The sequence below is a fragment of the Arthroderma uncinatum genome, assembly GCF_011692745.1.
Source record: "Arthroderma uncinatum strain CBS 119779 chromosome Unknown scaffold4, whole genome shotgun sequence".
NCBI lineage: Eukaryota > Fungi > Ascomycota > Eurotiomycetes > Onygenales > Arthrodermataceae > Arthroderma > Arthroderma uncinatum.
In genome coordinates, this window is record NW_022983866.1 from 419,576 (window position 1) to 447,418 (window position 27,843).

At 49.0% G+C, this 27,843-nt stretch overlaps 8 protein-coding genes across 8 annotated transcripts; 4 read left to right on the forward strand and 4 right to left on the reverse strand.

The window, feature by feature from the left end:
- Nucleotides 1-1,419: 1,419 nt before the first annotated feature.
- On the forward strand, nt 1,420-5,697 carry GIQ15_05490 (uncharacterized protein; the record flags this gene model as incomplete). Its single annotated transcript, XM_033552907.1, has 1 exon — nt 1,420-5,697. The coding sequence occupies one exon, from the start codon at nt 1,420-1,422 to the stop codon at nt 5,695-5,697; it is 4,278 nt and encodes a 1,425-aa protein (XP_033404051.1).
- Nucleotides 5,698-6,942: 1,245 nt separating this feature from the next.
- On the reverse strand, nt 6,943-7,641 carry GIQ15_05491 (uncharacterized protein; the record flags this gene model as incomplete). The annotated part of the gene is made up of 2 exons (XM_033552908.1): nt 6,943-7,469; nt 7,623-7,641. The coding sequence occupies 2 exons, from the start codon at nt 7,639-7,641 to the stop codon at nt 6,943-6,945; spliced, it is 546 nt and encodes a 181-aa protein (XP_033404052.1).
- An 868-nt stretch (nt 7,642-8,509) lies between these two features.
- GIQ15_05492 (succinyl-CoA synthetase subunit alpha) lies at nt 8,510-11,119 on the forward strand (the record flags this gene model as incomplete). Its single annotated transcript, XM_033552909.1, has 9 exons — nt 8,510-8,734; nt 8,830-8,943; nt 9,016-9,159; nt 9,216-9,598; nt 9,658-9,865; nt 9,920-10,521; nt 10,587-10,618; nt 10,673-10,965; nt 11,027-11,119. 9 exons carry the CDS (start codon nt 8,510-8,512, stop codon nt 11,117-11,119), a joined length of 2,094 nt encoding a protein of 697 aa, XP_033404053.1.
- Nucleotides 11,120-12,052: 933 nt separating this feature from the next.
- GIQ15_05493 (thioesterase family protein) lies at nt 12,053-12,742 on the forward strand (the record flags this gene model as incomplete). The annotated part of the gene is made up of 2 exons (XM_033552910.1): nt 12,053-12,652; nt 12,713-12,742. 2 exons carry the CDS (start codon nt 12,053-12,055, stop codon nt 12,740-12,742), a joined length of 630 nt encoding a protein of 209 aa, XP_033404054.1.
- A 484-nt stretch (nt 12,743-13,226) lies between these two features.
- On the forward strand, nt 13,227-14,655 carry GIQ15_05494 (vacuolar ATP synthase subunit C; the record flags this gene model as incomplete). The annotated part of the gene is made up of 5 exons (XM_033552911.1): nt 13,227-13,524; nt 13,605-13,699; nt 13,760-13,851; nt 13,906-14,398; nt 14,461-14,655. The coding sequence occupies 5 exons, from the start codon at nt 13,227-13,229 to the stop codon at nt 14,653-14,655; spliced, it is 1,173 nt and encodes a 390-aa protein (XP_033404055.1).
- A 426-nt stretch (nt 14,656-15,081) lies between these two features.
- Nucleotides 15,082-15,924, reverse strand: GIQ15_05495 (adenylyl-sulfate kinase; the record flags this gene model as incomplete). Its single annotated transcript, XM_033552912.1, has 2 exons — nt 15,082-15,862; nt 15,917-15,924. 2 exons carry the CDS (start codon nt 15,922-15,924, stop codon nt 15,082-15,084), a joined length of 789 nt encoding a protein of 262 aa, XP_033404056.1.
- A 1,730-nt stretch (nt 15,925-17,654) lies between these two features.
- Nucleotides 17,655-21,472, reverse strand: GIQ15_05496 (uncharacterized protein; the record flags this gene model as incomplete). The annotated part of the gene is made up of 7 exons (XM_033552913.1): nt 17,655-18,717; nt 18,807-19,224; nt 19,651-19,711; nt 19,771-20,727; nt 20,780-20,906; nt 20,970-21,142; nt 21,236-21,472. The coding sequence occupies 7 exons, from the start codon at nt 21,470-21,472 to the stop codon at nt 17,655-17,657; spliced, it is 3,036 nt and encodes a 1,011-aa protein (XP_033404057.1).
- Nucleotides 21,473-22,839: 1,367 nt separating this feature from the next.
- On the reverse strand, nt 22,840-26,891 carry GIQ15_05497 (pfs; the record flags this gene model as incomplete). Its single annotated transcript, XM_033552914.1, has 2 exons — nt 22,840-22,911; nt 23,319-26,891. 2 exons carry the CDS (start codon nt 26,889-26,891, stop codon nt 22,840-22,842), a joined length of 3,645 nt encoding a protein of 1,214 aa, XP_033404058.1.
- Between the last annotated feature and the right edge of the window lie 952 nt (nt 26,892-27,843).

Below are 27,843 nucleotides of genomic sequence, written 5' to 3' on the forward strand. Positions count from 1 at the left end.
GTATGCGTTCCTGAGCAGGCATATATCCAGGGTGGAGACGTGCAATTATTCAGAAGAGCCCGAATCAACCAACCACGCTCTAGGGATGTCGATAAGTAATAACCTCAGGCTCGAAGCTGCTGGGATTTCTAGAAGCTTTTCATGGATCCGGCCGTTGCAGAGAAGTTGATATAGCTCGAGTGTCAGGTTTCGTGCTGGAGATACACAGGGAAGCCGATGTCTCCGTCTGTCTGTGGAAGGCATTTATGCATGCTGTGCCATCTTATGCCTCGTCTTGGGCTCCGGATCCTGTTTCACGAGCTCTTCACCCTCCCCCGTAGCGGCAAGCTAGCACCCCGTAGCCCCTGGCTCTGCCCATCGAAAGGATATGAAACTTGGCAGTGGCAGTGCCTCGCGCCTCCGTTGATTTGTCGAGCTCTGATATCTGGCGTCTCGGGGTGGGCCCATACTATATGACTGCGCCTTCTTGGAGAAACCCAATAGCAATAGTTGAAGCGGTGCTTTGGCGATTCATGGGCCTCCTCCCCCCTTGCGATATTTCGCATCCACGCCGAGTAGCTCGGCCAGCATTCGACCAGATTCGCCCGGTGAGGCGACAGTGTGCCTTCTCGACTGCATATTTGGCTTTTCCCTCATTCCGCTGTCTGGGAGAGAGGGAGGACTATGATATCATCGCCGCTATTCCAGAGCCGACCTTGGCTTGCCTGTTGATAGAGCAACCTGATTCCGCGAGCTGTGGCCTTGGTGCCTTGGCGATTTGGCGATTTGCGAAATTTGACACGGACAGAAGGCGAAAAGACTAGAGCGTCAGGCAGGTTTCGAGGAGTGAAAGCCGCATAGCGTTTGTTGTTGTCGTTGCTGTTGGTAAGTAAGCAAGTTTGGTCAAAGGGGCGGGTTTTTTTATTATTCGCCTTAGGTCTCAAAACATCACCGCTTCATTTACCTGTGTGCATACGGGGTACAGCATTTTGCTTTACCAAGAACCCCTTGTCCTCTTGGTTTCAACTGGTGGAGAGCAACGCCGAATAGATGCTGAGATCCTGTTAGACCTAGCTTCGTCGCCACCAGACGCTGAAGTCGAAGCCTGACTTTCCGCGGAAATTGTGAGCTCGTGAGCATCTTTCCAAGCCGTCTTTGTTGGTGAAAATCTGTTCCATTCTATCTACACCGTAAGTGGGTGTAGTTTACGCTGTGCTTTTCAGGTTTTGCTGACCCCTACGCGTCTTTGGGCAGAGCTCCAACCCAAGATTCCTGATATACACCATTTTGTGGCGGACGAATATTCAACCTCTTGTTGGACATACGGTCATGCTGGCTCCGGTCTATCTCACGCCATACTGTTAGTTAAACGCGCCCAATCGAGGCTGCAATCGATACAAGTTCACCGTCGCCCAGCATATATCACCAGTATCACCGACGATGAACCCATCAAAGGACGACGACGTTCCCACCCCTTCTTCGCCATTACGGCGGGAACGAGCCCCTACAATCACAATCGATACGTCTGCCGTCAGCTCTACGCTGAACATTACGGAACCCGACACAGCAGTGGAAGCACCGCAGCTCGGGAATCAGCCAGTAGGCGCGAGTAACGATGTCGAATCGAGGGAGGTCCAGGGCTCTCCGCCAGGCTCTCACACGGACGGCAATTTGAGCCCTTCGACGGAGAGAGGAGAAAGAGAACCCCGGCCGATATCACCACATAATGTCTCCTCGCCAACTGCACGGTTTGCTGACCCGAATTCACAAAACTTCCTATCCGTTCCAGGGACGAGATCAAGGGGGAATTCTCTCGACTCCGAAGATGCCAACTCACCCCATTCGTTTGGCAGCGAGACCTGTGTCCCTTCGTCTCCATCTACGGGTGAACACCCGGACAAGGGAGCGATGAAAACGGGTGCAGATGTGAGGAATGATCCAGATGCCCTGAAGCCGGACCCAAACACAGAGGATGACTTCGAGGTGGAGAACAACAAATTCGCGTTCTCACCGGGTCAATTGAACAAGCTTCTCAGCCCAAAGAGTCTTTCTGCTTTCTATGCTCTTGGAGGCCTGGCAGGGTTGGAGAAGGGTCTACGAACTAACCGATCAACAGGACTCAGCGTTGATGAAACTGTTCTAGACGGTACTGTGTCTTTCGAAGAGGCAACCAGTGCTGGCACTCCCGAACATACCCCAAAACCATCTGCAAAGGTCATGAGCATGAAGTCTAATGCTGAAGAAGTTTCAAAGACCAGTAATGGATTTGCCGACCGCAAGCGTATTTTCAGTGACAACAGACTCCCTGCGAGGAAAACGAAGTCAATTTGGGAACTTGCCTGGATCGCCTATAACGACAATGTCCTGATTCTTCTATCCGTCGCCGCCGTGGTGTCCTTAGCTTTGGGTATCTATCAATCTATCACTGCCACCGGAAACGAGGCCAGAGTGCAGTGGGTCGAAGGTGTTGCAATCATGGTCGCTATCGTGGTAGTTGTGGTCGTCGGAGCGGCCAACGATTGGCAGAAGGAAAGGCAATTCGTGAAACTGAATGAAAAGAAAGAGGATCGCAACGTCAAGGTCATCCGATCCGGCAAATCAATCGAAATCTCAGTTCACGATATTCTGGCAGGAGACATCATGCATCTTGAGCCTGGAGACATGGTGCCGGTCGACGGTATTTTTCTAGAGGGCCATAACGTCAAGTGTGATGAATCCTCTGCAACCGGTGAATCCGATGTGCTTCGAAAGACTCCCGGAGACGTTGTATATCGTGCCATTGAAAACCAAGAACCTCTCGCGAAACTGGACCCGTTTATCTTGTCTGGTGCTAAGGTGTCAGAGGGTGTGGGCACATTCCTCGTTACGTCCACCGGTGTCAATTCGTCTTATGGTAAAACGATGCTTTCTCTACAGGATGAAGGCCAAACAACTCCCCTCCAGCTAAAGCTGAATCTGCTTGCCGAGTATATCGCTAAGTTGGGTCTTACCGCTGGTCTCGTCCTCTTCGTCGTCCTGTTTATCAAGTTCCTCGTCCACCTGAAAAGTATCCAAGGCGCCACAGCCAAGGGTCAGGCATTCCTACAAATTTTTATCATGGCGGTAACCGTGATTGTCGTTGCCGTGCCCGAAGGATTGCCTCTTGCCGTTACTCTTGCACTTGCATTCGCAACAACTCGAATGTTGAAGGATAACAACCTAGTCAGGCTACTCCGGGCTTGTGAGACTATGGGAAACGCAACTACTATCTGCTCAGATAAAACTGGGACTTTAACACAGAATAAGATGACGGTTGTTGCTGGAACCTTTGGAACCACAACCAACTTCAGCGTAAACAATTCATTAGCTCAACCCGGCGAGAACGATCAAGCGCAATCCACCGAGACAAACGATGTCGCTCCCGCTGACTGTATTGCATCTCTATCGCCCTCTGTGAAGGAACTCCTGCTGAATTCCATTGTTTTGAACTCGACAGCCTTTGAAAGTGATGAAAACGGATCAACTACATTCATTGGCTCCAAGACAGAAACTGCATTGCTCAGCTTCGCACACGACTATCTAGCCCTAGGATCTTTGAACGAGGCAAGGTCCAATGCTGAAATCGTCCAGCTAGTACCATTCGATTCTGGCCGTAAATGTATGGCTGCCGTTGTTAAGCTCCCGAACGGGAAGTTTAGGATGCTCGTCAAGGGTGCTTCGGAAATTCTTATTGGAAAATGCACGAAAATTGTTCCTGACCCGACTCATGACCTGACCGAAACTGCACTCACCGAAGAGGAGCGAGTTGCATTGGGCAGTGTGGTTGAACAATATGCCTCCCGCTCTCTCCGAACTATTGGAATGATCTATCGTGATTTCGAACAGTGGCCGCCACAGGGTGCACCAACCCAGAAGGAAGACCGCCAATTAGTGGTATTTGAAAAAGTTTTCGACCACATGGTGTTTTTAGGTGTTGTTGGTATTCAAGACCCGCTTCGCCCTGGCGTGAGCGAGTCTGTCCTTCAATGCCAGAAGGCCGGTGTTTTCGTCAGGATGGTAACAGGAGACAATCTCATGACTGCAAAGGCCATCGCACAAGATTGCGGTATCTTTACTCCCGGAGGTCTGGCAATCGAAGGACCGGTATTCAGAAAACTAAGCTCCCACCAAATGAATCAGGTTATTCCACGACTACAAGTACTCGCCAGATCAAGCCCAGAAGATAAGAGAGTTCTCGTTGCGCAACTAAGAAAGCTAGGAGAGACAGTGGCTGTGACCGGTGACGGAACCAATGACGCACCAGCCCTCAAAGGCGCAGATGTCGGATTCTCCATGGGTATTGCTGGAACAGAAGTCGCAAAAGAGGCGTCGGCCATCATCTTGATGGACGACAATTTCAACTCGATCGTGAAAGCTATATCCTGGGGTCGGACCGTCAACGATGCCGTCAAGAAATTCTTACAGTTCCAAATTACCGTCAACATCACTGCTGTTGTGCTGACATTTGTCTCTGCCGTGGCCAGTAACGATGAAGAGTCTGTTCTCACTGCCGTCCAGCTGCTCTGGGTGAATTTGATCATGGACACCTTCGCTGCACTTGCACTGGCCACCGATCCTCCCACGGACACTATTCTAGATCGCAAGCCGGAGCCCAAGTCCTCTCCACTAATTACCCTTACGATGTGGAAGATGATAATCGGCCAATTTATTTACCAGCTTATCGTCACTTTCATTCTAAACTTTGCTGGAAGAAGCATCCTAAATGTTGGTCCCACCGAAAAGGACGACAGAGTGTTCAAGGCTCTTATCTTCAATGCCTTCGTTTGGATGCAGATTTTCAACCAATATAACTCTCGCCGAATCGATAACAAGCTAAATATCTTCGAAGGAATTCTTCGAAATAAGTGGTTTGTTGGCATCCAGTTTATTATCGTCGGTGGTCAGGTCCTTATCATATTCATTGGTGGCCAGGCCTTCTCAGTCGAACGTCTTGGCGGAAGAGACTGGGGTATCTCCATTATCCTCGGACTCATCTCTATTCCTGTCGGCGTCCTCGTTCGATTAATTCCAGATAGCTTCATTCGGATGCTCATACCTAGCTACTTTCGGCGGAAACAGGAGAAACCACAAGTATATGTCTCTGATGAGGAGCAGCGATATGAATGGAACCCTGCCTTGGAGGAGATTAGAGACCAACTTACATTCCTCAAGAAGATACGGGGCGGTCGATTGAATACTTTGAAGTATAAGCTGCAACATCCAGAAACTCTCATCCCACGCTCTCGAAGTAACTCCAGATCATCGGTCCCACAAACGCCACAAGGAGATGACCAGGAACAAGGAGGCAATACTCTTCCTCCGACTCCAAGTTCTAGGAACCGTTCACGATCGAACTCTGCCTTCGGTCCTGCTGCAGCCATGGCTGGTGTAGTGGCAGGAAGCATAGCAGGTTGGTCTCCCGTTGGCCGACCAGCAGGCGAACCAGAGTCGGTTAAATTCTCAGGCACCGGACGACATTCTGGTTTAGACCAGCAGGAAGGTATCGAGGTCCATCCTGGCACACGAGAGGACGACCCTATTATCACCGAGTACTCGCACACAAGCAAGGTGCCACCAAGCCAGAATCCTGACCTTACTCCGGAATTCTCTCACACTCTCCCAGAGCCATCTGAGGGAAGAGGAAGGTCAGGTTCTCACCGTTCGAAAATCTCAGCACGCAGCAACGCAAGCCAGAAGTGAATATGCACTCAACACGCAGTGCTTGCCCCATAGCCTCAGATGGCCTAGCTCCGGGCATCCTTGCCCAATCTTCTACCTTCTTACACAGACATGGCATATACCAGCACAGCGGGGCCACATATTAAATCCATCTTAATATTCTTTTCTGGACGGCTACAGCCAAACTTACCACTTTACTACCCCTTTACCTTCATCCCTAGCTCCATCCTAGAGCCTTTTTTTTTTCGCTCAGATTAGAATCCCGTGGTATCTCTTTCCCTTCTTGCCATTCACTCACCACCCTTCATATTACTGAGTGTGCATGAGACTGTGGTTCCCAGCTTTTGGCCCATCAGGCAGAGGAATCAAACCGATCCTTAGCCCCATAAATTCTCATTTCTCGATTTCAACCCCCCCCTTCTTTACGTTCATTTCCTTATCTGTTCTTTTCTAAATAAATTTGCATGGCGTCAGGGACTATTACCGTTCACCATCCTCTTGTTGCAATCTTTTTGTTCAACCTTTCACATGTAAATATTTTTCACAACTTAAAAGAGGTATCCTATATTCCTCCCTTCAGACAATATTCTATCTCGGGGGGGTGGTTTAATACAGTTCGTTATTTCTATCTCTAGGGCCTTATACCGTGGACCTTTTCTTTTGTTCATCTATTGCCATCATTTTCATTTTGAGGGAACCATTGCTAGTCTTCGAGTGTTCGATGATATTTCTTCCTTTTACTGCCTGGCTGATGTACGATAGGTTTACAAATAATAAAAGCCCTTGTATATCAGGGCTTAGGTTGCACAAGTCCTGTTCACTGTAAGTCTTGGAGCTTACTTGGTAAATTAGAAAGTCATCATGGCTGCCTCTTTGCTTCCACATCTTCCACATAGTGGGTTATCATTATCGTTAAAGTACATATCTTTTGGTAGAAGGATGAAAAATGGAGAGCCACTTGAACGCGTATGCCAGTGAAAAACATAGAAACCGAATCTCTGGTACAATAATCCACTCCTGTAGCGTGCCTATTTTCGATTGATGGTTTCCCGTGTATCATATCAGTTCAGAATTGGAAAACGAGGGAGGCTGCAGAACAAACAGAAATGAACCAGCATCATCATGTTGGACTTATGAGTATTTGGTAATGTTTTCCAGCATCAGTGGGTGTGGCAAGCGAATGGCTGTGAAAAGAAACATCATTTGAGCAGTCATAGAAAGCCATATCGCGTCTCATTCATTGTAGAAGCCTCACTGGAGAGCAACTCAGGACTCCCATATGGCCGCTTTAGCCTTCTCAGCATCCGCCTTCCTCTTCTCTTCTGCAATCTTCTCTTGTTCACGGCGCTTCTTTTCATTGGCAAGCATAGTCCTGTCATATGCTTTTTGGGCTTCAGTGCGAGTAGAGCGAATACCCAAAGCACTAGCAATCATGCGGTTGGCCACAGCAGCCTGCTTCTCTGGACGCTTGCCATATGTAGATGAGCTGTGCGAGGCAGTGCTGGTAGTAGAACGGCAGCTAGACTGGCGGGACACATTTGGCGTAGGTGGAGGAGCGCGTATGCCATGATGCGGTGGGACTTGAGATCCAACATAGCTACTTGCTGCGGGAGAAGAGCTAGGCGGAGCAGTGATAGTTGTCTCAGCATCGCTATCTTGCTCCTCTTCAGAAGAGAGGTCTTCATCTTCCCATGACTCTGCGATTTGGTTCAGGCGAACTCCACCACGGGGGACAGTAGTGGGATTTCCAGAGGTGGAAGAACGGCCATTATGGCCAGTAGAAGCTGCGGTTTCTGCTTAGAGAAATGATTATTAGTTACTGTTCTGTATAGCTAGATATATCTCCTTACGCTCTCTAGCTATCTGGTCATCTCGTGAAGGGTATAGACAAGCAGCCTCCAGCCTAGAACGAAACCGCAGCTTATAAGAGAAGAACAAGGACCTACCTGGATGATCTTCCGCCATCTTTAACTGAATCAGCGTCGTGATAGTGGGAAACAAAGCTATAAGCTCTTTGGTGGGTGTTTGATGCGGTCAAAGTTGGAGAAAGAGAATAGCAGGAGAGCCTGTAAATATAAGTGAGACTGCCACCCACTCTCACTTCAGCTGTTTCTTTCTTCTCTGCCTCTTGTCCTGTTCACTGTCCTGCTGTCCTGCTGTCTCCTGTCCTCACTGTCCAGGCAGTGTTGCTCTGCCATCATCGCTTCACATCCCACTAATTGGCGCGATAAGGAACCAAGTTGCAGCATCAATGACATCACGTAAGCTTCACCATCTTCATGGCGCGGGATAAGGGGATCAAGGCAGTTCTGCAGCATCCATGTCGGTGATTGCCGGAGAGCTTCACATTCAACAGCTTCCAGCCAGCTTGGCCTTTAATATCAGGCCAGGATGTCCTCCCACCGCAGACAGCCGTTTGAGACACATGTATCTCTGCCTGTTTAGTACCTTCGATATGCCCCAAGACGGCCCTTCAAAAGCAATTATCGCAGAGACTAGAGCTGCAGCTATCTAGCCGTGTGTTAACCATCTACCTCGGGCGTAGGGACTCGCGACTTGCGCCTCGGAGTCCAGCTTATGACGCCCACTGCCCGTTTCCGAGAGCCGGCGATGTACTCGAGAAGTCATGCTCCAGGTGGATTCTCCCCGGGCATGTTAAAATAGTGGAATAGTGAATGTGGTGGAGCCAGCATGTTTTCTTTTACAGTCATCCTCGTTGGCTTTTTTCTTCTTCCTTATACAGCTGGATATGTATGTTTAGTCGAGAGTAATCGATCTGTACACGCATCCCGCATCGGCCGTGAAGTCCTCTCTCTTCAAACCGTCCGGCGAGATGGCCCTCGGCTGGAGACATATCCCTGGCGCTGTACATCGGACTCTTGCCGGTCGCCGTTTGCCTTGCTCGGCGCTTCTAAGACGGACGATATTGGACTCCGGCTTTTCTACCTCGACGAAATGCCAGTCGTATGAAGATACGCTGCCGAATCTCAAGATAGGATCGCACACGCGGGTTCTCTTCCAAGGGTTTACTGGTAGGGTCTTCCCTGTAACGATTTCGGTAAAATGTGCTAATAGAACCCGAATAAACAGGCAGACAGGTATTTATTGCCTCTATTTACTATCTGACCATGCGACGGCTAATTCCGAACATAGGCAACGGCCAATGTCAAGGAATCGCTGGCATGGGGAACCAAGATCGTAGGAGGCGTAAAGCCCGGGGTTGAGGGTGAACATCTGGGATTGCCCATCTTCCCATCCGTCCGCGTGGTGTGTTGCATGTTCAATCTTTTTACCACTACAAATATATATAGACTAGTGAGTCTAATACTTTAATGTCAGGCGCAAGAGAAGAAAAAACCAGATGCTTCGGCGGTATACGTACCCGGAAGCCAAACAGCCAAAGCCATCGAGGAAGCCCTGGAGGCAGAAATACCCCTTGTTGTCGCTGTTGCGGAACATGTTCCCATCCACGACATGCTAAGGGTGTGTTCCATCTGTGTTATATCTATACTTCATATCCCTTACTAACCATATCATAGATCTATTCCATGCTAAAAACGCAGTCCAAGACACGCCTCGTCGGCCCAAATTGTCCAGGGATCATATCGGCTATTGGGAAATGCAGAATTGGCTTCCAACCTCTTCCTTGCTTTGCGCCAGGGAACGTCGGAATCGTAGCCAAGTCAGGTACGCTGGGCTACGAGACTGTTGCATCGACGACAAGGGCTGGGTTAGGCCAGAGTCTATGTATCGGTATGGGCGGCGATGTCCTTGCTGGAACGGACTTTGTAGATGCGCTGAAGGTTTTTGAGCACGATGATGATACGCATGGCATTATCATCGTTGGGGAAATAGGGGGCGAGGCAGAGATGGAGGCTGCAGAGTGGATTACGAGATATCGTGCCAGGAACGCAAACGCTAAGTATGCATGCATGCATTCTATGGTGTACGTGAGGAACATGGCTAACGGAAAGTGTATAGGCCGATTATGGCACTCGTCGGTGGTATTGAAGCCCCGCAGGGACGAGTAATGGGCCATGCGGGTGCGTGGACAGAGCCTGGAGATCCAGATGCTAGGACGAAGATACGGGCATTACAGTCTGCTGGAGTAGTTACTGTTGACCACCCTGAGAAATTTGGCGAGGGTATGAAGAAGTTACTGGCCAGGACTCCTAGAAGACCTACATTAGTATGTACTTCCCTATATCTGGATAAGTACTCGCCAGCTGACATATAGATACAGACACCATCTGGGACTGTCCAGCAGCGAGCATCCTATCACACCATCACTAGGCGTCCTCAAGGACTAACCTCATTTTATCCTCAACGGAGGACTCTATACATAAAATCATCCGATGCATTCAGCCTACTCAAAGAGAAAAATATTTCTGTCCATGAAACTGAAGAACCCGCCAAATTCACCCTTACCGTCGCCATAGACCGTAAATCTCGCGGCCCATGCATAAAAGTCACCAGATTAGGCCCAGATGCAAACGGCATGACCTACCAGTTTCCATTCAGCTATAACGTCCGCGACTTTGACGAAGCATCTATCGCCAGCACTCTAGACTTGGAAAACTACCATCCATCAGCCACCGAATCGTTTGAGAAGCTACTGCACGCATTAATGGATATCTTCGTGACCACCGAAGCGTTCCTGCTTGAAGTGAAGGTTGGGGTCACAGAAGATACGAAGGGCTTGCACGTTCTCGATGCGCGGTTCGGGTTTGATGATGCCGCGTATTGTAGCTCTGGCAGACAGGGTGATATCCATGCCTTGAGGAATAAGGCAGACGAGGTTCCGTCGGAGGTCGAGGCGGAGAAAGACGGCATCGTTTATATCACGTATGTTCCACCCCCTGACCGAGATATGAGCTACAAATAAAAGGCTGACATTGAGTATAATGAAGTCTCCCTGGAGATGGCCATATCGGAACACTAGGTAAGCAACCCCATCCCTGATGATGTAAAGTATAGCACGTCTAAGCTTTTATAGTAAACGGCGCCGGTTTAGCTATGAACACCGTTGATGCCCTGACCCTGCACGGCGGGAAGTGCGCCAACTTCCTCGACACGGGCGGCAAGGCTACTTCGGAAACAGTAAAGTCCTCGTTCCGCATCATCCTCTCTGACCCACGGGTGAAGAGCATCTTCGTGAACATCTTCGGCGGCCTGACACGATGCGATATGATTGCCGAGGGCATCATCATGGCCTTTCGCGACTTGGGCATGAAAGTACCTGTCGTCGTTAGACTGAGAGGGACGAACGAGGAGCTTGGTCAAAAAATGGTTCGTCATCTTCATCAATAGCTTCATGCTTCATATCGTCGTACTGATGTTTTGTTCATAGATTGCGGAGAGCGGACTGCCGCTGCATGCTTTTGACTCTTTTGAACAGGCGGCAAAGAAGGTCATCACTCTTTCAACGGTAGAATCTAGATAGCTATAGAGTATACTATAAGAATAAAGAATAAAGAATAAATAAAAAGAGCAAAAAACGAGGGACGTGGGACTCGAACCCACAATCTTAGCTTAGCTTACTACCCAGTAAAGAAGTAGGAGAGCTACGCATTACCCTTCTGCCAGCCCCTCTACGCTAAGTAAGGGGGCGCCCTCTTCTGCTTTTTACCCTGGCACTCTCCATCCCACAGCGATACTCATGAAGTACAGTACCTAGTAGTATGTCGATATTATCTAGTACTATGCGTCGGTATACGGAGTAGAGTAAGACAAGTGGTAAAGATATTGTGGTGGCAAGTGCCGAGGCTGGTGTTTACCTCGGCATCTCCAACGGCTTACTAACCAACAAGGCTTTCGCGGTGGACCGAGATAACCACTTTATCGCCGTCTCGTCGAATCAACCGTCCACCAGACTCCCACGTTAAGCTCGTTGCTGCCTGCCGTTGTTGGGGGACGAGTGGATAGACTATATTGCTGCAGCCATGCTGGAATCGCGGCTCTCCCGGCCTTCCGCGCTCAACATGGCTCGCCTGGGGTTCGGACTGAGGCATAACTATTGCATATCGCCATGGCTGCGCCAACACCAGCACCAGCTCCAGCATCAGCTCCAGTGGCGCGTTCCTGCTTCTGCGAGATTCCTCCGGGCTCCAGCTAGGTTTATTTCGCCTGGTTAGTGTTTATACATGCGCCGGGACAATTCTATACCGTTAAAAAACTTTGATGTCATCCGCTATGCTATATATGAATACTTACTCTCGCCTCTCCAGCTCAGAGCCAGTATACTTTCCAGTATCCTCCTCCTCCTCCTCCTCCAACATATAGAAAGCGGTCTCTTTTCCGGCGTATACTAGGATTCTCGGCTATAGCGTTTACTTCATTCGTTGTCGGCATATTTACCAATCCGGACGTCTTCAAGATGCATGCCTCCATTGTCTCTATACCGTCCGACGAGGAAACAAACACCCTCTTCAATCCCCCGGACGACATCTCCAAAGAGATCAATGACTTCATCAACACACATCCTCTCTCTGTTTCACTCCGCGCAGACTTCAAATATAAAGAATCTCGACCACACTTGAAATACCCCGCTGAATTACGCGCCCACAACCTAACGGGAGGCACTCTCGCGGGGCCAGGACGCATCGTCGTACCACCATTCACATGGAACACGGAAGACGGGAAATCATTCGTCTCGATATTCTACCTTGGCTCTGACGTTTCTGGCCATCCGGGTATCGTTCACGGAGGGCTGTTGGCAACAGTGCTCGACGAAGGGCTGGCGAGATGCTGTTTCCCCGTCTTGCCTAACAAAGTCGGTGTCACGGCCAGTTTGAGCATTAACTATTGTAGCCCGGCGCCGACTGGCTCGTTCTTCGTGATGCGAGCAGAGACTATCAAGGCTGAAGGGCGCAAGGCGTGGGTCAAGGGTTGGATTGAGAGTCTGCCGGACGATGGGACTGAGCCTACGAAGTTCGTAGAGGCAGAGGCCTTGTTCATCGAGCCGAAGAGTGCAGCGGTATGTCCGGTCAACTAATCCCTATTCATCCCGGTACCTCTGCTAAAATTTCTACAACAGCTCATTCCACGTCTCTATAAAGTGACCTGATCGATCGGTCACCCATCGTTTTTCGGCATTTATTACCCCTAGATTTACCAGCGACTTGTCCTTTGATGTACCTCCTTTGATACACTGTTATCTACCCGTTTATTTAGACCTGTCAATAGATCTATGCCATTAGATATTTCTTTTAATATAAACATTCATACTCTACGCCGTCAATAATAAATAATCGTATACGGAGTAGCTGTTTAGAAGTCGACCTGATAAGCCGTGGTGGAGCAGTGTGTACAGGCCCGAAGCCTCATTGGTCCCGTGGCCGCAGCTCCAGGTCAAGGCCTAAACATCAACCTTCTAACCATTTACTACAGATACCACCACCACCACCACTGGACCAGCTTCAGACCAGCTTCATCCGGCGAAGGAAGGACAGCTACTGTGAAGCAAGCATCCTTGTGTCTGCAGAGTACCCTGATGAGCGCGCCTGCGGCTCTGTAACCACCACCCCGAACCCACCACTCAAAACGTCACAATGTCCAAACAAACAAGATACATCCTCCTCTCGCTGCCAAACTCCATCACCCCTTCACACCACCGTGACGATGCTCTGGAAGCCATACGCTCGGCAGTCACGGATAACGGCAATGTGGCTCCCTTCGCTGTGCCGGAGTTCAAGATCGGGACGCTAGACGCCTTGGTGCAGCAGGCGGATGAACTGGGTAAAGTCGAGGCTCTTTGTGAGAGCGTTGTCGGTAAAGTGGGAGATGTGCTTTCGAGCGTGCTGGAGGGTGATGAGGAACAGATCTCGAGGATGAAGATGGTTAATGAGAGTATGTTTGTCCCTTCAAGTTTCCAGGGATGGCCGAGTGGGGTATATTCGAGGATTTGCGACTGATGGCGATGGAAACAGGGCCGCTGGATCAATACCTGCAGTCCTTCTCGTGGAATAAGGTCAAATACAGAGCCGATAAGTCATTGGCGGAGTTGATTGATTTACTGCAGAAGGTATATACCGAAGTTCCTTCTCCCGGATTTGAGACGGAAACAAGAGCTAAATATTCCTAGGAAATCAACAGCATTGACAACGACGTGCGAGCAAAATTCACACAGTATAACGGTGTCAAATCGAACCTGGCTGCCCTCCAGCGAAAACAAACGTTTGTCCCTGCCTCCAACGCAACATGTTAGACTTGATACTGACAGCTTCGTAGCGGGAACCTCTCAACCAAGTCCCTCGCCTCGATTGTTGACCCTAGCCTCCTGGTACAAGACTCTGAGTATCTAGAAACCCACCTCATCGCACTTCCCAGCCGTGACACCAAGGATTTCCTACGTGTCTATGAAACTCTCTCGCCCATGGTGGTGCCACGCTCGTCTATACTACTAGCCTCAGACGAAGACTACACTCTCTACGGCGTTACGACCTTCAAGAAACACAGCGCCGAATTTATCCACAAATGCCGTGAGAACCGATGGACGCCGCGCGAATACAAATACGTAGAAGACGGCGGAGAAGAGGAACGCAAAGAGATCGATCAGGTTGCTGGCGACGCTAAGAGGTTGTGGGGAGAAGCTTTGAGGCTCGGTAAGACAGGATGGGGCGAGGCTGTGATGGTGTGGGTGCATATCTTTGCACTGAGGATGTTCGTCGAGACGGTACTGAGGTATGGGTTGCCGTTAGACTTTACATCCGTCTTGATCAAGGTATGTCTACGTCTTTACCCTTGTGGTTTAGAATATATTTGAAACTAACGGCCTTTCACTAGAGCACGGGCAGGAACGCTAAAAAGATCAAGGATGCGCTTGACTCGTCGTATTCTTACTTGGGCGGTAATGCGTTTACTCGGGATAAGAAAGGTCGGGTTCGGAAAGATGATCCGAACGAGATGCAACAAGTTGGTGTTCCCGACACGGCGGCCGAATATACAGCTTTTGTATACTATGAGTTTGAAGTCGAGTAGGCTAGCTACATTGGTTCAGGACGGTATATATTACTTTTTTTTTGGTTTCACATACTTTTTTCCTGGTCGTTACCTTTAGGCTATGCGTGTTCTTTGACTTGGTTTTCTGCTTTTCGTCCGAAGTGCAGAGATACTAGAATTGGATAATAGGTGGTTAATAACCAACAGATTTGCTACTCGGAGCTACTATCACTTTACTTTTGATGGACAAATGCTTGGATTGGAAGAAATACTCCATTTCTGCATAAAATTCAAATCTATATATGTTCGCAGTTCATAACGTTCCGTACCCTATCTAAAGGCCTTGGGGGATATCCCAACAAAGTGACAAAGGAAAGCGGAGGAGCGGGAGGGAGGTTGGTAGGTATCTTGAGAGGATGGTGGCATTGGGTGATGAAGAGAGGTCGAGAGGTCTAGCGGAAATGCCTAATTGGCAGCTGGGGCTTCTGAAACAACTGGGATTTCTGTGGTAGCTGGAACTTCAGTGGCTTCTGGGGCAGCTGGAGCTGGAGCAGCTGGGATATTCTGCGCGATGCTGGTGATCTTCTTGGCAGCGGCCTCGAGAGCCTGTGCGGGAGTTGGGAGGAGTTTTTGCTCGTCAAGGTAGTCCATGATCTGCTTAACAGCGTCCTTGATTTTCAGGTTGTCGTTCTCTAAAAGAATCTCAGGGTTCTTCGGCGCAAAGTAGGGTGCATCGGGGCTGACACCAGTGAAGTGTTGTATTTCCCCAGCCAAGGCCTTCGCGTACAATCCCTTGGGGTCTCTCTCCGCAGCGGTTTCAACATTGACCTTGACATAAACTTCGATGAATCGCAGTTGTTTGTCTGTCTCCTTGCCCTCTGGGCTTAGTGCGTGCACATCACGAACAGCCTGTCTGTCCTCTGCGTACGGGGAGATAAATGAAGCGATGGCAATCATGTTGCTGTCGGCAAAGAGCTTAGCGACATGTCCGATACGGCGAATGTTTTCTGTGCGATCTTCGGCAGTGAAGCCCAGACCCTTGTTGAGGCCCATACGGATGTTGTCTCCGTCAAGGCGGTAGGCGGCGACACCGCGCTTGGTGAGCAGCTCGTGCTCTAACTCGACGGCGATGGTAGACTTGCCGGACGCAGAGAGACCGGTGAGCCAGATGGTGAAACCTTTCTGGCCATGGATTTCTTCCCGGGTCTCGCGGGTGACGAGATGGGAGTCGTGGAAGGTGAGGTTGCTATTCGGAGTTAGCTTCTCTATCATATCTTGCTCAGAGCTGCAGTCTACTTACGTTCCCATTGTGACGGAAGTTAGGAGTGATGAGTTGAGTAGTAGCGGTGGTAGTGGTGATTATGGTGATGGGTTAAGATGGATGCGAATTGAATCTCAATCTGTGCTGGAAATGCGGTGATTTATATCAAGCTGGCTCTCGAGATGTGGAGGATAAACTCGGATACGGGTAGTAAGGGGGGATCCTGGTTCCCGGGGTAAAATTACAGCAAAGATTGGCAGCTGGAGAGACGGTTCAACCCGGGGGCGAATCGTTCGTTCGTTCGCTGAAGATAGGATGCGCAGAAGGTTGCCGAGTTTCGCAGATGAAACGCCCCTCGGAGGGGTTCGGTCTGAGCCATGGAATGCCGTGCGATAAGTTTTCCTCAACCAAATTTAGCTTCTGGGCCTGATATACGGAGTATAGCGCTGGAGTACGTGATACCTGAAGAGTATCATCAATGCTCCTCGCCTTCACCGCCGTCCGTCTTTTCGCCTAGATATGATCGCCTATCTCATCATCTACACCGCCAACGTCGTTGACATCATCTAGATGATCCCGAGTCGGCATACCGCATGGTGACCGTGTAACCATGTTACAGGCTGAAACTGCATCCATCATCGCTCCCCGTATATAAGCAGTCGTATAGGTGGCCACTTTGCTCTAGACGGGAGGAGGGTTTATAATGCGAACGGCCTTCGCCCGATCATTTCTAAGCAACCCGATCCCCAGCCCGAGTTCTGGCTCCGTTTCACGATGGAGCCGACATAATCATGCATTCTAGACCCATGGGTTTGCTAAGCAAGATGGCCATCGTCCGTGGTTGATTGGTGGTGATCTCCCGGCGCTATCGACCGCAGCCATACATGTTTTGCATGAAGATATGCAGTATATATGCAGGTCTCTCAGGGTCAGTTCACGGTCAAACGGCCATGGCCTTGGACTCTCGACGTGAGAGATGTACTCTGTATTGCCGTACTCCCTGTCCGTGATGTCGACCTTTGGCTCGGAGAACAATGGCATAGAAGTACTGAAGATCACCGTGGTATTTGCTAGGCCTTCGAACGAAGCACAGGGGTCGTTTAAATAACATTCAAGAGACAAGGGTGCAACCCGAACCTTCGTTGAATGAACGGTTCATGCATCCGATTCATCTTGATGCCATACTCTCATCTCAAGCTCAACGGACGCTCTGGTAGATGCCTTGATCTGAGGTTAATTATTAAAACCACCAATTGACATGTTGCTTTTGGTGAAGAACATGTACACCCCTCAATAGAAGACCTCTGGGTGGTTTGATAGAACCTGCTAGTGAATGATGATACCAGACGTTGAAAGAAAGTAGGCCAACATTATGCCAGGACGTTGTAATGCTCGGCGCACATCACCTGCCTACTTTCTTTTGACACAACTTCTTCTCACCTTCACTATCTTCTTTACAAAAAGTGATATATTAACCTATAAGTTATTTAGTCACAATAATTTCCTAGTATTTTCAACCACGAGGCATAGGTTTACACCCTCTGACTCCGCTCTATGTATCTAATACTATCTATTCTCTAATGTACTTAACAGTGAGGTTGAATCTCAGTTAGATTACTTGCGTGTTATAACATAGAACAAAAACCTATCAAGGGAAACAGACATCAACCAGGAATATTGGGGTATGCGGGGCAGTATGTCTTCTCTCCAACACGAGCTCGCTTGGTCTTTTGGATTTTACACTTGTAAAAATTATAAAGCGGCAGAAATGGGTTATTTAGCCTCTATAGAACTTGGACTCAATCCATGGCATGGGAGTGACGGTGGCTTTGCGTAGCTTCTTGCGGACAAGGACACCAACTTCGGTTCCTTTCTTGTGAAGGCCCTGCTTAATATATCCCATAGCGATGTTTGTACCACCCAAGGTTGGGCTAGGGAGACCAGAAGTGACGACACCTATCTCTGTCTTGCCATCTGCGAGATCGACGATGGTGGCACCCTCACGGGCAGGTGCACCACCTTCAACGGTAAAGCCTACTCGTCGTCGAGTGAGGGTCTTGGCTGGAGATACAAGCTGGGGTAGGATAGTGGAAGATCCGTTGAACTTGGACAGCGGGGACGATGGGTCTCGTCTGTCTTTGCCAACGACCCAGCCAAGCCCGGCAACTGGTGGGGTCTCGGAAAGAGATATGTCATGGCCATAGAGGCACATTCCGGCCTCCAAGCGAAGAGAGTCACGAGCAGCGAGGCCGGCAAGCTTGACATCTGGGTTGGAGATGAGAAGCTCAGCAATGCGGCGTGGTAGATTGGCGTCCTTCTCGGTCGGGATGGAGATTTCAAATCCGTCTTCGCCAGTATACCCAGTTCTAGATATCAGAAGGCGGGATGGAGTGCTCGATCCATCTGGGAAGGTCAGGTGAAGCTGGCGACATTGTCCGAAATAGAGAGTTGACAGGTCAGTTTCGACAGAAGCTTCCTTCTTGATGAGTGACTGTAGTGCTTTGGCACTTGCGGGCCCTTGGAGGGCGAGTAAAGCTCTGCTATCAAGAATTGACCAGTTTATGATCGATTCACGTTTGGATGGGTCTTGAGAGTTTCTGAATGCCTCGATTTCTTTCGTTAGAAACTCCAAATCTTCCTTGCGGCGGCCGGCGTTTGTCACGAAGTAAAAGGACTCTGGTCCAAGACGAGTGACAATAGTATCGTCAACAATCCCGCCAGTGCTTTCGTCTAGGAGGCAGGAAAGGGTCGAATGGTTGTCCTTGAGTGAGTCAAGAGAGGCCGGCGTAATCTTCATCAACAGATCTCGCGCACCGGGCCCAATGATGTGATGTTGCACCCTATTCAGGAACCATGGCGAATTAGCAATTCAATGCCGGATTACAGTGCCAGATGAATTTTAGGCATAAACTGCAGAACAAACACTTACATATGGCTCACGTCGAACAAACTGGACTTCTCCCTCGTCCACTTATGACTCTCCAAGTGGCTCAGGTCGGCGTATTGCAGAGGCATAGAGTACCCCGCGAACGGGACCATCTTTCCCTTATGTTCGACATGGAAGTCATAGAATTGTGTTTTCTTGATGTCGGCGTCAGCTGCAGAAGAGCTAGAGGCATATCTCACACCTGATGGCTTTCCCGATGCAGTGTTGACAACCAATGGTTGCCGGTACCTGAATATCGGAGCTCCGTGAAGCTGGCGGGAATGGCGGCTCAATTGAGCGCCGAGGGTAGCTCCAGTCCAGCATTTGGAGTTCGCGCTGGCCTGGAGAACCCGACCGCTGACAAACTGTGGTACTCTTGCAATTGGCTTCATGGCGAACACTGACATCCAGCCTCGAGAATCTGTACAAGACGAAGAAGTTCGGCAGCAAGAAGGACGTCGGAGAAGGCTCGGGAAAGAAGTCGGGGAACTTTTGATATCCAGTCACGTGGAGATACTAACGCCAAGGGCTCCTTTCGGCCGATTACCTAATCTTTCGGTTTTTTTTAAAAAGGTCACGGGATATCATTTTTCTGTCTAGAAAGAGACATGAAAAGAAATATAACTCTTGTTGGCCTCCCCTCACAGACGCCAGAACTCCTGTAATCTCCAAGAAGTCTTCTCCAGGTTCTGTCCCAGATGCAGCTATCCGTTATTCGAAAAATAAATCCTCCGTTACATGGTTTTCACAAAGAGAAACAAGATGTCAAATACCCAACTCCACCACCCCCCAGACATGAAAATAGAAAGAAAGAGACTCAGAAACTTTTACAACCCGTTGTCCTTACAGGAAAACGCGCTGCCGACCTTCCCGCTTTGATAGTTAAGTACGACACTGTCGATGGATGCCTGGTTGGCGTGTTAGTGAACGTTACCTTCAGGAGGTAGGGGCATTGGGAATAACTCACATAAGTTCCGGGGCCTAGGAACAACAGCCCGACGCCGATAAGGAATACATTAATACCCCACCCGATCCATCCTTTCATGCTGCGAGCTTTCCCAGGCTTTGCTGCTTCGTCTTCTGATTGCATTCGGAGATAAGCCACTCCCCAGAAGATGAATCCGAAGAACGAGTCGAAGAGGGAGCTCATGATGGAGAGAAGGTCGGTGAAGAATGGAATGACTTCTGCAACGATGAAGGCGAGTATCCAAACCACGGCCAAGATGCCAGCCCATGCAGACCAGCCGGCTAGCGTATGATCCGTCTTGTGACGGGTGTTATCAAATAAGCGGAAAAAGATAAATCGTGCAGAAACCGACGCATAGAGCACCCCGAGGAAGATCAATGTTGGTACCATGAACGAGAATGCAACCTTCTTGTAGACTTCGTTGCTGAGGGAGCCGAATGCTGGTGCTGTCATGTACTGAGTTCCGGTGAAGACATATACCACCGCACCCACAATACTGAACACAATTATCTCAGCGATAGTGACTGCCCAAAGAGCCTTGCTGAAGTCCCTAGGATTCCGCATCTCTGCAATGAAACTTGGAAGCGTGATTTGGCCGATAAATGTGTAGCTGATGTTCAAGAATGCGCTCATTCCTGCAACAAAGGTGGTTCCGGGAAGTGGGAACGCCGTCACAATAGGCTCACCTCCCCTAGGCTTGCCATCGGGCCCTTTATGGTTCGGATCGGGGTTGTATTTGGCTGGATGCGCCTCAAGTCCGGCAAATATCATTGCAAGGAGAACGGAGATGAACGTGAAAAAGGCCGACAGTGTCGCAAGTTTGGAGAGGGTGTTGAAGGTTCTTGGGATTGAGCAGAAGAAAGATATGATGGCTGTGACTGCAACGAATACCACGGTACAGGTGCTGTGGTTCGTCATCGTGTTAAGGTACTGTGCACCCACCAAGCAATGTAGGCCCTGTGACAGACGTTAATGGCACGGAAGTGCAAGGATTGGGCATTGAACAAACCTGGATGAAGGTGTTGTTAAGCAGGAACATGATGGCCGTAAGGTACCAGGCAGCTCTTGAGCCCCAAAAGAGGCGCTGGCCGATGTCACAGATGTCTCGTACATCTGGATGACGAAGACAGTACTTCCTATTAAGCAGTCCAAGGGTTAAAAACGTCAGCCCTTACCGTGTTTTCATGGAGACCACTCACCAAATGATCAGCGAAGTATAGAGAACCATGCCGGCAACCACAACCGTCAGAATCAAGCCGGGGACTAAGCCCAGAACTGAATAGGAATATGGGAACGACATAATAGCCAAGCAGATGTACTCTGAGAAGAGCAATGCTGCAGTCTGATACGTACGCACGCCGTGATTAGCAGTCTGACCGTATGGGGTATCAAAGCACAAGGCCATTTCAGTTTATCATTATCCGCGACAAGGTCAGTGATGAAAGGAGTTCGCAAAAGAACTAACCTTCTGCCAGCTGCAAGTCCTGTACTTAATCGCTTGATCCGCTTCCATCTCAACCTGCTTGCTCACACTGATGCCGGAGCTAGTATCATCCTCGGTGCTGGAGCTTTCATCTCCGATGACACCGCCATAGCCATCTTGGGTTGCCTTTCGAGGGACCCGGCTCCCGTGGGCGGGCAATGGAGAGGTTTCGGTCGTTGACAGGTCTTTGTCAACCCCATTTTCGAGATCTAACGCCATTTGATAAATCTGATTGTACGCTTCCAGCGCACGGGAGCGGGAAGAGCGGTAGCGGCTATTCTTCGATCGACCGATGACATGTACGTCTATTTCCGCCGTTTACGATCAATTGGAATTGAGGGGTGTTTTCCAGGTTTCGGAAGGAAGGTGTGTTGCGGAAATGAGGCTCGACTATCGGTCTTTCCAAATATATATGCACGAAGAAGGCCGATTACGAAAACCCTTATTTTCTACTAAAAATCAATTAATTGGAACTCACCCTAATATATATAAATGGGACCACGACATCCATCGTTCCAACATGACGTCGCATACACCAGTTCGCTGCGGGAAAACAAAAACCTAAAACCTTGTAAACAGCGAGCACGCCTTGCCTCTGTTCCTCGGTATTGTCTCCATAATAAAGTGTATCTCAACAGATCTGCTCAGGCTGCCATATGTTATTGGATATATTGCCGTTAGTCATGCATCCGCCGCATCCTCCGGCTTGCTATCCCTGGATCCCCTGGAGTCTGGAGACCCGTGCGGCGCGTGAGTGGCAGTTTTGGTGTGACTTGGCGGACTTTCCTTGACTGTTAGCTGGTTTCTTCCCTTTGAATTCTTCTTTCGGCAAGATATTTCCTCGTTGCCGTTGTGTTCTGGGCTTCTCTGTACATCGGGAATACTACGTTACTCGAAACTCTCTGAGGTTATATATATTATTTAACGGCCCGTAGGCTGTCGAGCTTCAGAACAGCGCGTTAAATATCATTTTTACTGTCGGACGTCATGTTGCGGTCTTCTCCCGTATTGCAACATGAGCGTGGCGGCACTGGTAGTATGATGTCATTATCCGAACTCGGCTTAGCGCCCAAGCAACAAGTGCCAAGCCAGGGCGAAGCTTGACATCCCGACCTTAAGTAGCTTAATATCACCGCCGTTATATCACCAAAGGCATTGTAGATGGTAGGTCGTCCATATTAACTATATTATAGATAATTCTTTAAAGATGATTAAGCCTGATATCGGATTGTTCTATCTAGCCGCGCCTACCTCCCCTCTGCTCTAGCAGTTCAGCTATCCTACTAGCACCATTCTTCAGAGCGATATCCAATGCCGTCTGCCCTTTATTGTCTTTTGCGTTTATATCAATCTTTGGGATATCCAACAGCCTCTGAGCTATATTTATACTCCCACTACGAGTGATGCTTCTATGTAAGAATGTCTTCCCTTCCTTATTTCTTGCGTTTGGATCCGCCCCCTTTGCGAGCAACAGCTTGACTGCTGTAAGTCTACCCCTTGTCACTGCGGTATATAGCGGCGTCTCTTCACTATCATCCCTTGCATCTATTTCCACTGTGTTCTCGTTCAGAAGTAGCTTGATTGCTCTACAACACCCCATTGCTGCCGCTAAGGAGAGTGGTGTTGCGCCGTGATTGTCTTTCAAATTCAAACCCGCCCTGTACGCGTTCAATAGCAGTTTAACCATGTTATAACTCCCATTATTCGCCGCGTAGTGTAGTGGTATCTTTTTGTAGCGATCCCGTAAACTTGCATCTACCCCTTTCTGGGCCAGTAGCAACTTAGCCACTTTATAATGGCCGAATTGTGCTGCCCAAAAGAGTGGGGTTTGACCCCTCCCATCTTTTAAGCTTGCATTCACTCTTCCTTTAGCCAGTAGTAACCTAACCACTCGAGTCTGCCCCCATTCAGCTGCCCGAGACAGTGCTGTCCTCTGATGTTCATCTTTTGAGTCTGCTTCTACTTCTTTCCTGGCCAACAATAGCTCAACCACTTTCGCATGCCCACTTTCTGCTGCCAAACATAACGGTGTTCTATCAGACGAATTTTTGGAGTGTGCTTCTACCCCTTCTTTCGCAAGTAGTAGCTCAACCGCTTTAGTTTGTCCCTCGAACGCCGCCCAAGATAGTGGGGTATCCCTTTCTCTATCTTTTAAACCTGGCTCAACCCTTCCATCGGCTAGAAGTTCCTTTATAATGGATAGACGTCCAAAGTATGCAGCGTAAAATAGGGGTGTCCACGGTCGATGATCCCTATAATTTGGAAATGCTCCCTTTCCTAGGAGATATTTGAATGTGTTGATATCCCCACTCTGTGCGGCATGTGATAGTGCGGTGCGGCTTTCTGCGTCCTTCCGCTCCAAGGCCGCTCCATTATCTATTAAGGCTTTCACAACCACATACCAGCCTTTTTGTGCGGCTAAGAAAATAGCCTTTCCACCATTTTCGTTGTCATTGGTAATGGATTCTGGATTTAGAGAAAACAACACAGAGTCTAGTGTGTCGTTACAGACGGCCCGAAAGAGGGTGGTTTCATTTTCATCATCCGCTTCTTTTATGCATTGGTTGGTATTTTTGTAGCCGAGAAATTGGCATGGAGTCCCTTTATCGTTTATTCCCGCTAATAGTTTTGTCCTTAGCTTGTTGATTATCTCTGCTTTAGCCTCGGATTGTGCGACTTGAAGGGCGGCTATGCCATAGGACCTGACCGTTTCAGCAAGGGTATATGAATAGACTTTGCCTATATACTTTGTACGCTGCTCTCCCTGTGAATATTCATTTTCACCATCTGAATATCTAATTACGTTTCGAGATTCCTCTATCTCTGCGGCTTCAGGTTCCTCTTCCTCTGGCTCTTCATCTTCTGGTTCCTCTGGTAGCTCTGGGCCATCTGCGGCAACAAGTGGGATGTCTTCTAGGCTTTTGAAAGTAGGGTCATCAAGCATTTTAATGATACCACTCAGGCAAAACTCGATCTGTCCATCTAACAGAGCTTTGCGATAGCATTCGCACAAGGATAATATCAGCAGGCGATGATCGTTGATCAGCTCGGTCTGGCGAGTTTGATCATCTCCCGGATTGAGGGGCATTCTTGACTGTAAGCTGTGTGGAAGCGCCCACAGTAAAAGCTGCTCAGCTTCCTCCCATCTCTTTTCGTCAGTATGCATATCTGCTATTTCTCGAGCATTGGATAGGGTCTTCAGCACCGAGGGGAGCTTTTCTTGGATTGCGAGGGCTGGAAAGATACATGAAAAGGCATCTTCTGACGAGCCTAAGCCACTTTCCGTGAAAGCCTCTTGGATTTTGGAGATGTTAGTATTGGTGAGGCTGAAGTCTCTATTCTTTTGAACCTCTGTTTCCCCACCAATATCCTTGATGGCATGTACTATTGATGTGAAGAATAACGAATAGATCTCCTGGGCACACATCATTGGCAAAGATTTTGTGGCAGCTGGGAGTCCCAACACCGTAATACCTGCAGGACTATTGGCAGGGATATTATGCCTACCAAATAATGGAAGTCCCTGCGGGTTCTTTTGAGCTTCCGTTATCTCAATGCTGGAGCCTCCACCTTCACGCCATAGATCAAAGTCCATGGTGAGATCCCTTCCGGTTGCAGAATCAGATTTCACTGAGAGAATGCGCTTGAGCGGCGTGTGCACTTTTGTGTTGATACTTCTAAGAGACCATAGCCATAGCCCAAGGACCGCTTCTAGTTCGGATTCTTCAGCATGCCATGTTCCTCCAGAGCGTCCGTTTATATCAATTTCGCGTGTGAGAGAGAGGTATACGTTTCCCTTGGTGGTTTCCTCTTTATCCAGTGAACATTGAACTGCCCAGAATAGTGTAAAAGCCGCGTTCCATCCCTTCTCAAAACGGACATTCGTAGTAAGGAAGACGTGCATTGTGGCCTCAATAGCATGTGCTAATACTCGTGCAGTACCTCGCACGCTGACAAGAGCTTCACTCCAGCTATCAGTCAGACGGGCAAGCCGGGTCCTGTACAGAAAAGCTTTTGCAAAGTCATCTTGTACTCCGGTTAGCTTGTCGCCTTTTGGTTTTAACTGCATTTCGGCACGCCATTTTTCTGGGGCGAACTGAATATCGGCTCGCCAGCCTGATGCTAATCGAAAATCCCACCAATCTTCTGGGCACTGGTCATCTTGTCGCTCTTTGGTGTAGCCGCTGTCTAGCCTAAATCCAGTTAATAGGCACTTGCCCGTATGGGACACGGACATTTTTCGAAACTCGGTGTATTTGTTTGGAAAAGGCTGAGTTTGCGAGGAGTCCTTCTTGTCGAGTAATTTCCACCCCTTTTCAGAGATATCTACTGAGTCGGGCCGTCGTGCTGACGAAAGTTCCCATTTTGGACCAGGAGCATGTCCGGATGGTGTAGGCCTGATGTCAGTTCCAATATTTAGTGCAAGCCAGTCCAATTCATGCCCTTGATATAAATCTGGTTGATGCGCTAGGAAAACCTCCTCTTCCTTAATTCGGTTTGCACGGAGCATCGACCGCACCACGCTCATCACGATAGTGACACCTAGTTGGACAACCGCCACGGACGAATGGCAGGCTCTTAGGCCCAGAAATTGCAACAAGAAACCAATTGCCGTACAGCTAATACCGGCCCATACCCAGATTCCGTCGTGCTCACTCTTCTTCGTCTTCCACGATGTGATATACCGAGTGAATTGGTTTTTTGGATGCGTGTATGCAAAGGAGTCGAACGCTTGATCACCAACAAATTGAGTGCCCGGCTGGACCCAGTATACTTGGGATACAGCCTCTCCTTGGGATGCAATATCTTTTTGGGATATAGATTCCTTTATTTTTCTTTCAAACACTCGCTCCTTAGTGCTACCTTCGATTAAGGAAGCGCAAAGCGCCACCCCGACACACAAAAAAAAGGTCCCTATGACAGCTAGTGGGACGGCATATAAGTCTTGCAAATCCTTTCTCACATTCTTAACGGTATACCTAGAGAGGATAGCCCAGACGAGCACGCTAGACTGTAGGATTATCCCAAATATAGCCGCTGCGGTAAACCAATGTACTGTGGCCTGTTTTATCCCGACATTCAAAGATAGGTTTGGATTTTGTGCAAAGTCCCGTTCCTCTTGATCAGCATCAGGTTGCAGAGGCACTTTTTCTTCATCACTGGCACGTTTGTTGATCTCTTTCCACTCTTGCTTGTCTTTTTTCAGGTAGTCCTTAAACAAATAAATTCCAGCACTTGCTGAAGCCGCCGGACCTTTGTGATAAAAATCGTCAATCGTAGCATTCGGGTCATGGACAATTTCTAGAAGTTTCGGGCGCCCGAATACACGGGCAATGCCTCCGTTGTTGTATAGCTCACAGACTTCTCTGCTAGTGGATGAACAAAGTTCGGCTTCGGCGTTGCCTGCTCCCTCTTGGGCGCGGCCGATGAACGCGCGAAGGGATGGAGTTCCGCAAACACGGATCGCTGATACCACTGTAGTAATGATACCCAAAGGTGCCATCGCAAAGATGATGATATCCGTTACGTTCAAACATTCGCTCAGGTATTGTTTCGTAGGCGCTTCTCCAAATAGCGCAATGAGGGGAGATAGATCGGTAGCTAGATTGTTGGAAAAATCGGTCCACCAGTCGTTCATGATTTCGGGTATCCCAGAGTATAAGGTGAATGTTTATGTCGTGTGAGAGATAGCAATGTGGTATATGATAATATAAACAAGGTCAATGATGGATTGTGGAAAATTGCCAGCAGCTCACGAGTTGAACGCCCCTTAAACTGGCATCTTTCTCTGACCCTGTGAGGGAGGGCAGGGCTGTCCATCCCGCAACCGTAGTAATTCATTCTGAAACTAAGATTTAGCCGCCAGGAGGTTGATCTGCGCAGTCGGGTGTGTTTTTTTGCAAGCCTCGTTGAATGCTGATTGGCTCCAGTTGAGTTGGCAAATACCGCCCTTCGATCCCAGTGGAAGATTTTTATGAGACGGAGTATATGCAGCCCAGATAGAAATCGATTCAAGCCTGACAACCAATTATTTTTCAGGAGCGTAGCGGGGGTTCTCAATGAGTTGGCAAGAGGCCTGTTTTCGCCCCCAAGAGCTTTTCCTAGTGCCTTGGCTAGTGGAATCGCGGGCATGGTTTGTTTTATCATTGGCCAAGCCCATCACCAACAAGTGTCCTTAAGCGCCCTGTTATCGGGGGCACCCGAAAGTCAACCTTATTCCACAACCTTTGTTAGTAATTGTTACCTCAAGCCCTCCTAGTTTTATCCATTCCCTAAGGAGAAGCCTAAGGGTCAATATCAGGACAGGACCAAAAATAACCCAAAGGACAGGGTTAAGGGCAGAAACCTCGGGCTTTAAGGCTCTTCGGTTGGGGCCTTCGTACGGATGCCTTAGGCCCACGAGGTGTGCGTTTTTCCATAACGCCAACATACGTATAACTGCCCAAAGTTACTGACCCACATTCTAGGATCTGATTACTCCGAGTGTTCTGTAGTCTCGGTGCGTGAAGCCCGCTAAACGCTGAGTATGGATAGTTCTCACCCCATCCGCGTCGAATAGGAGTCGAAATTGCGCGATTCACGACGGGCTG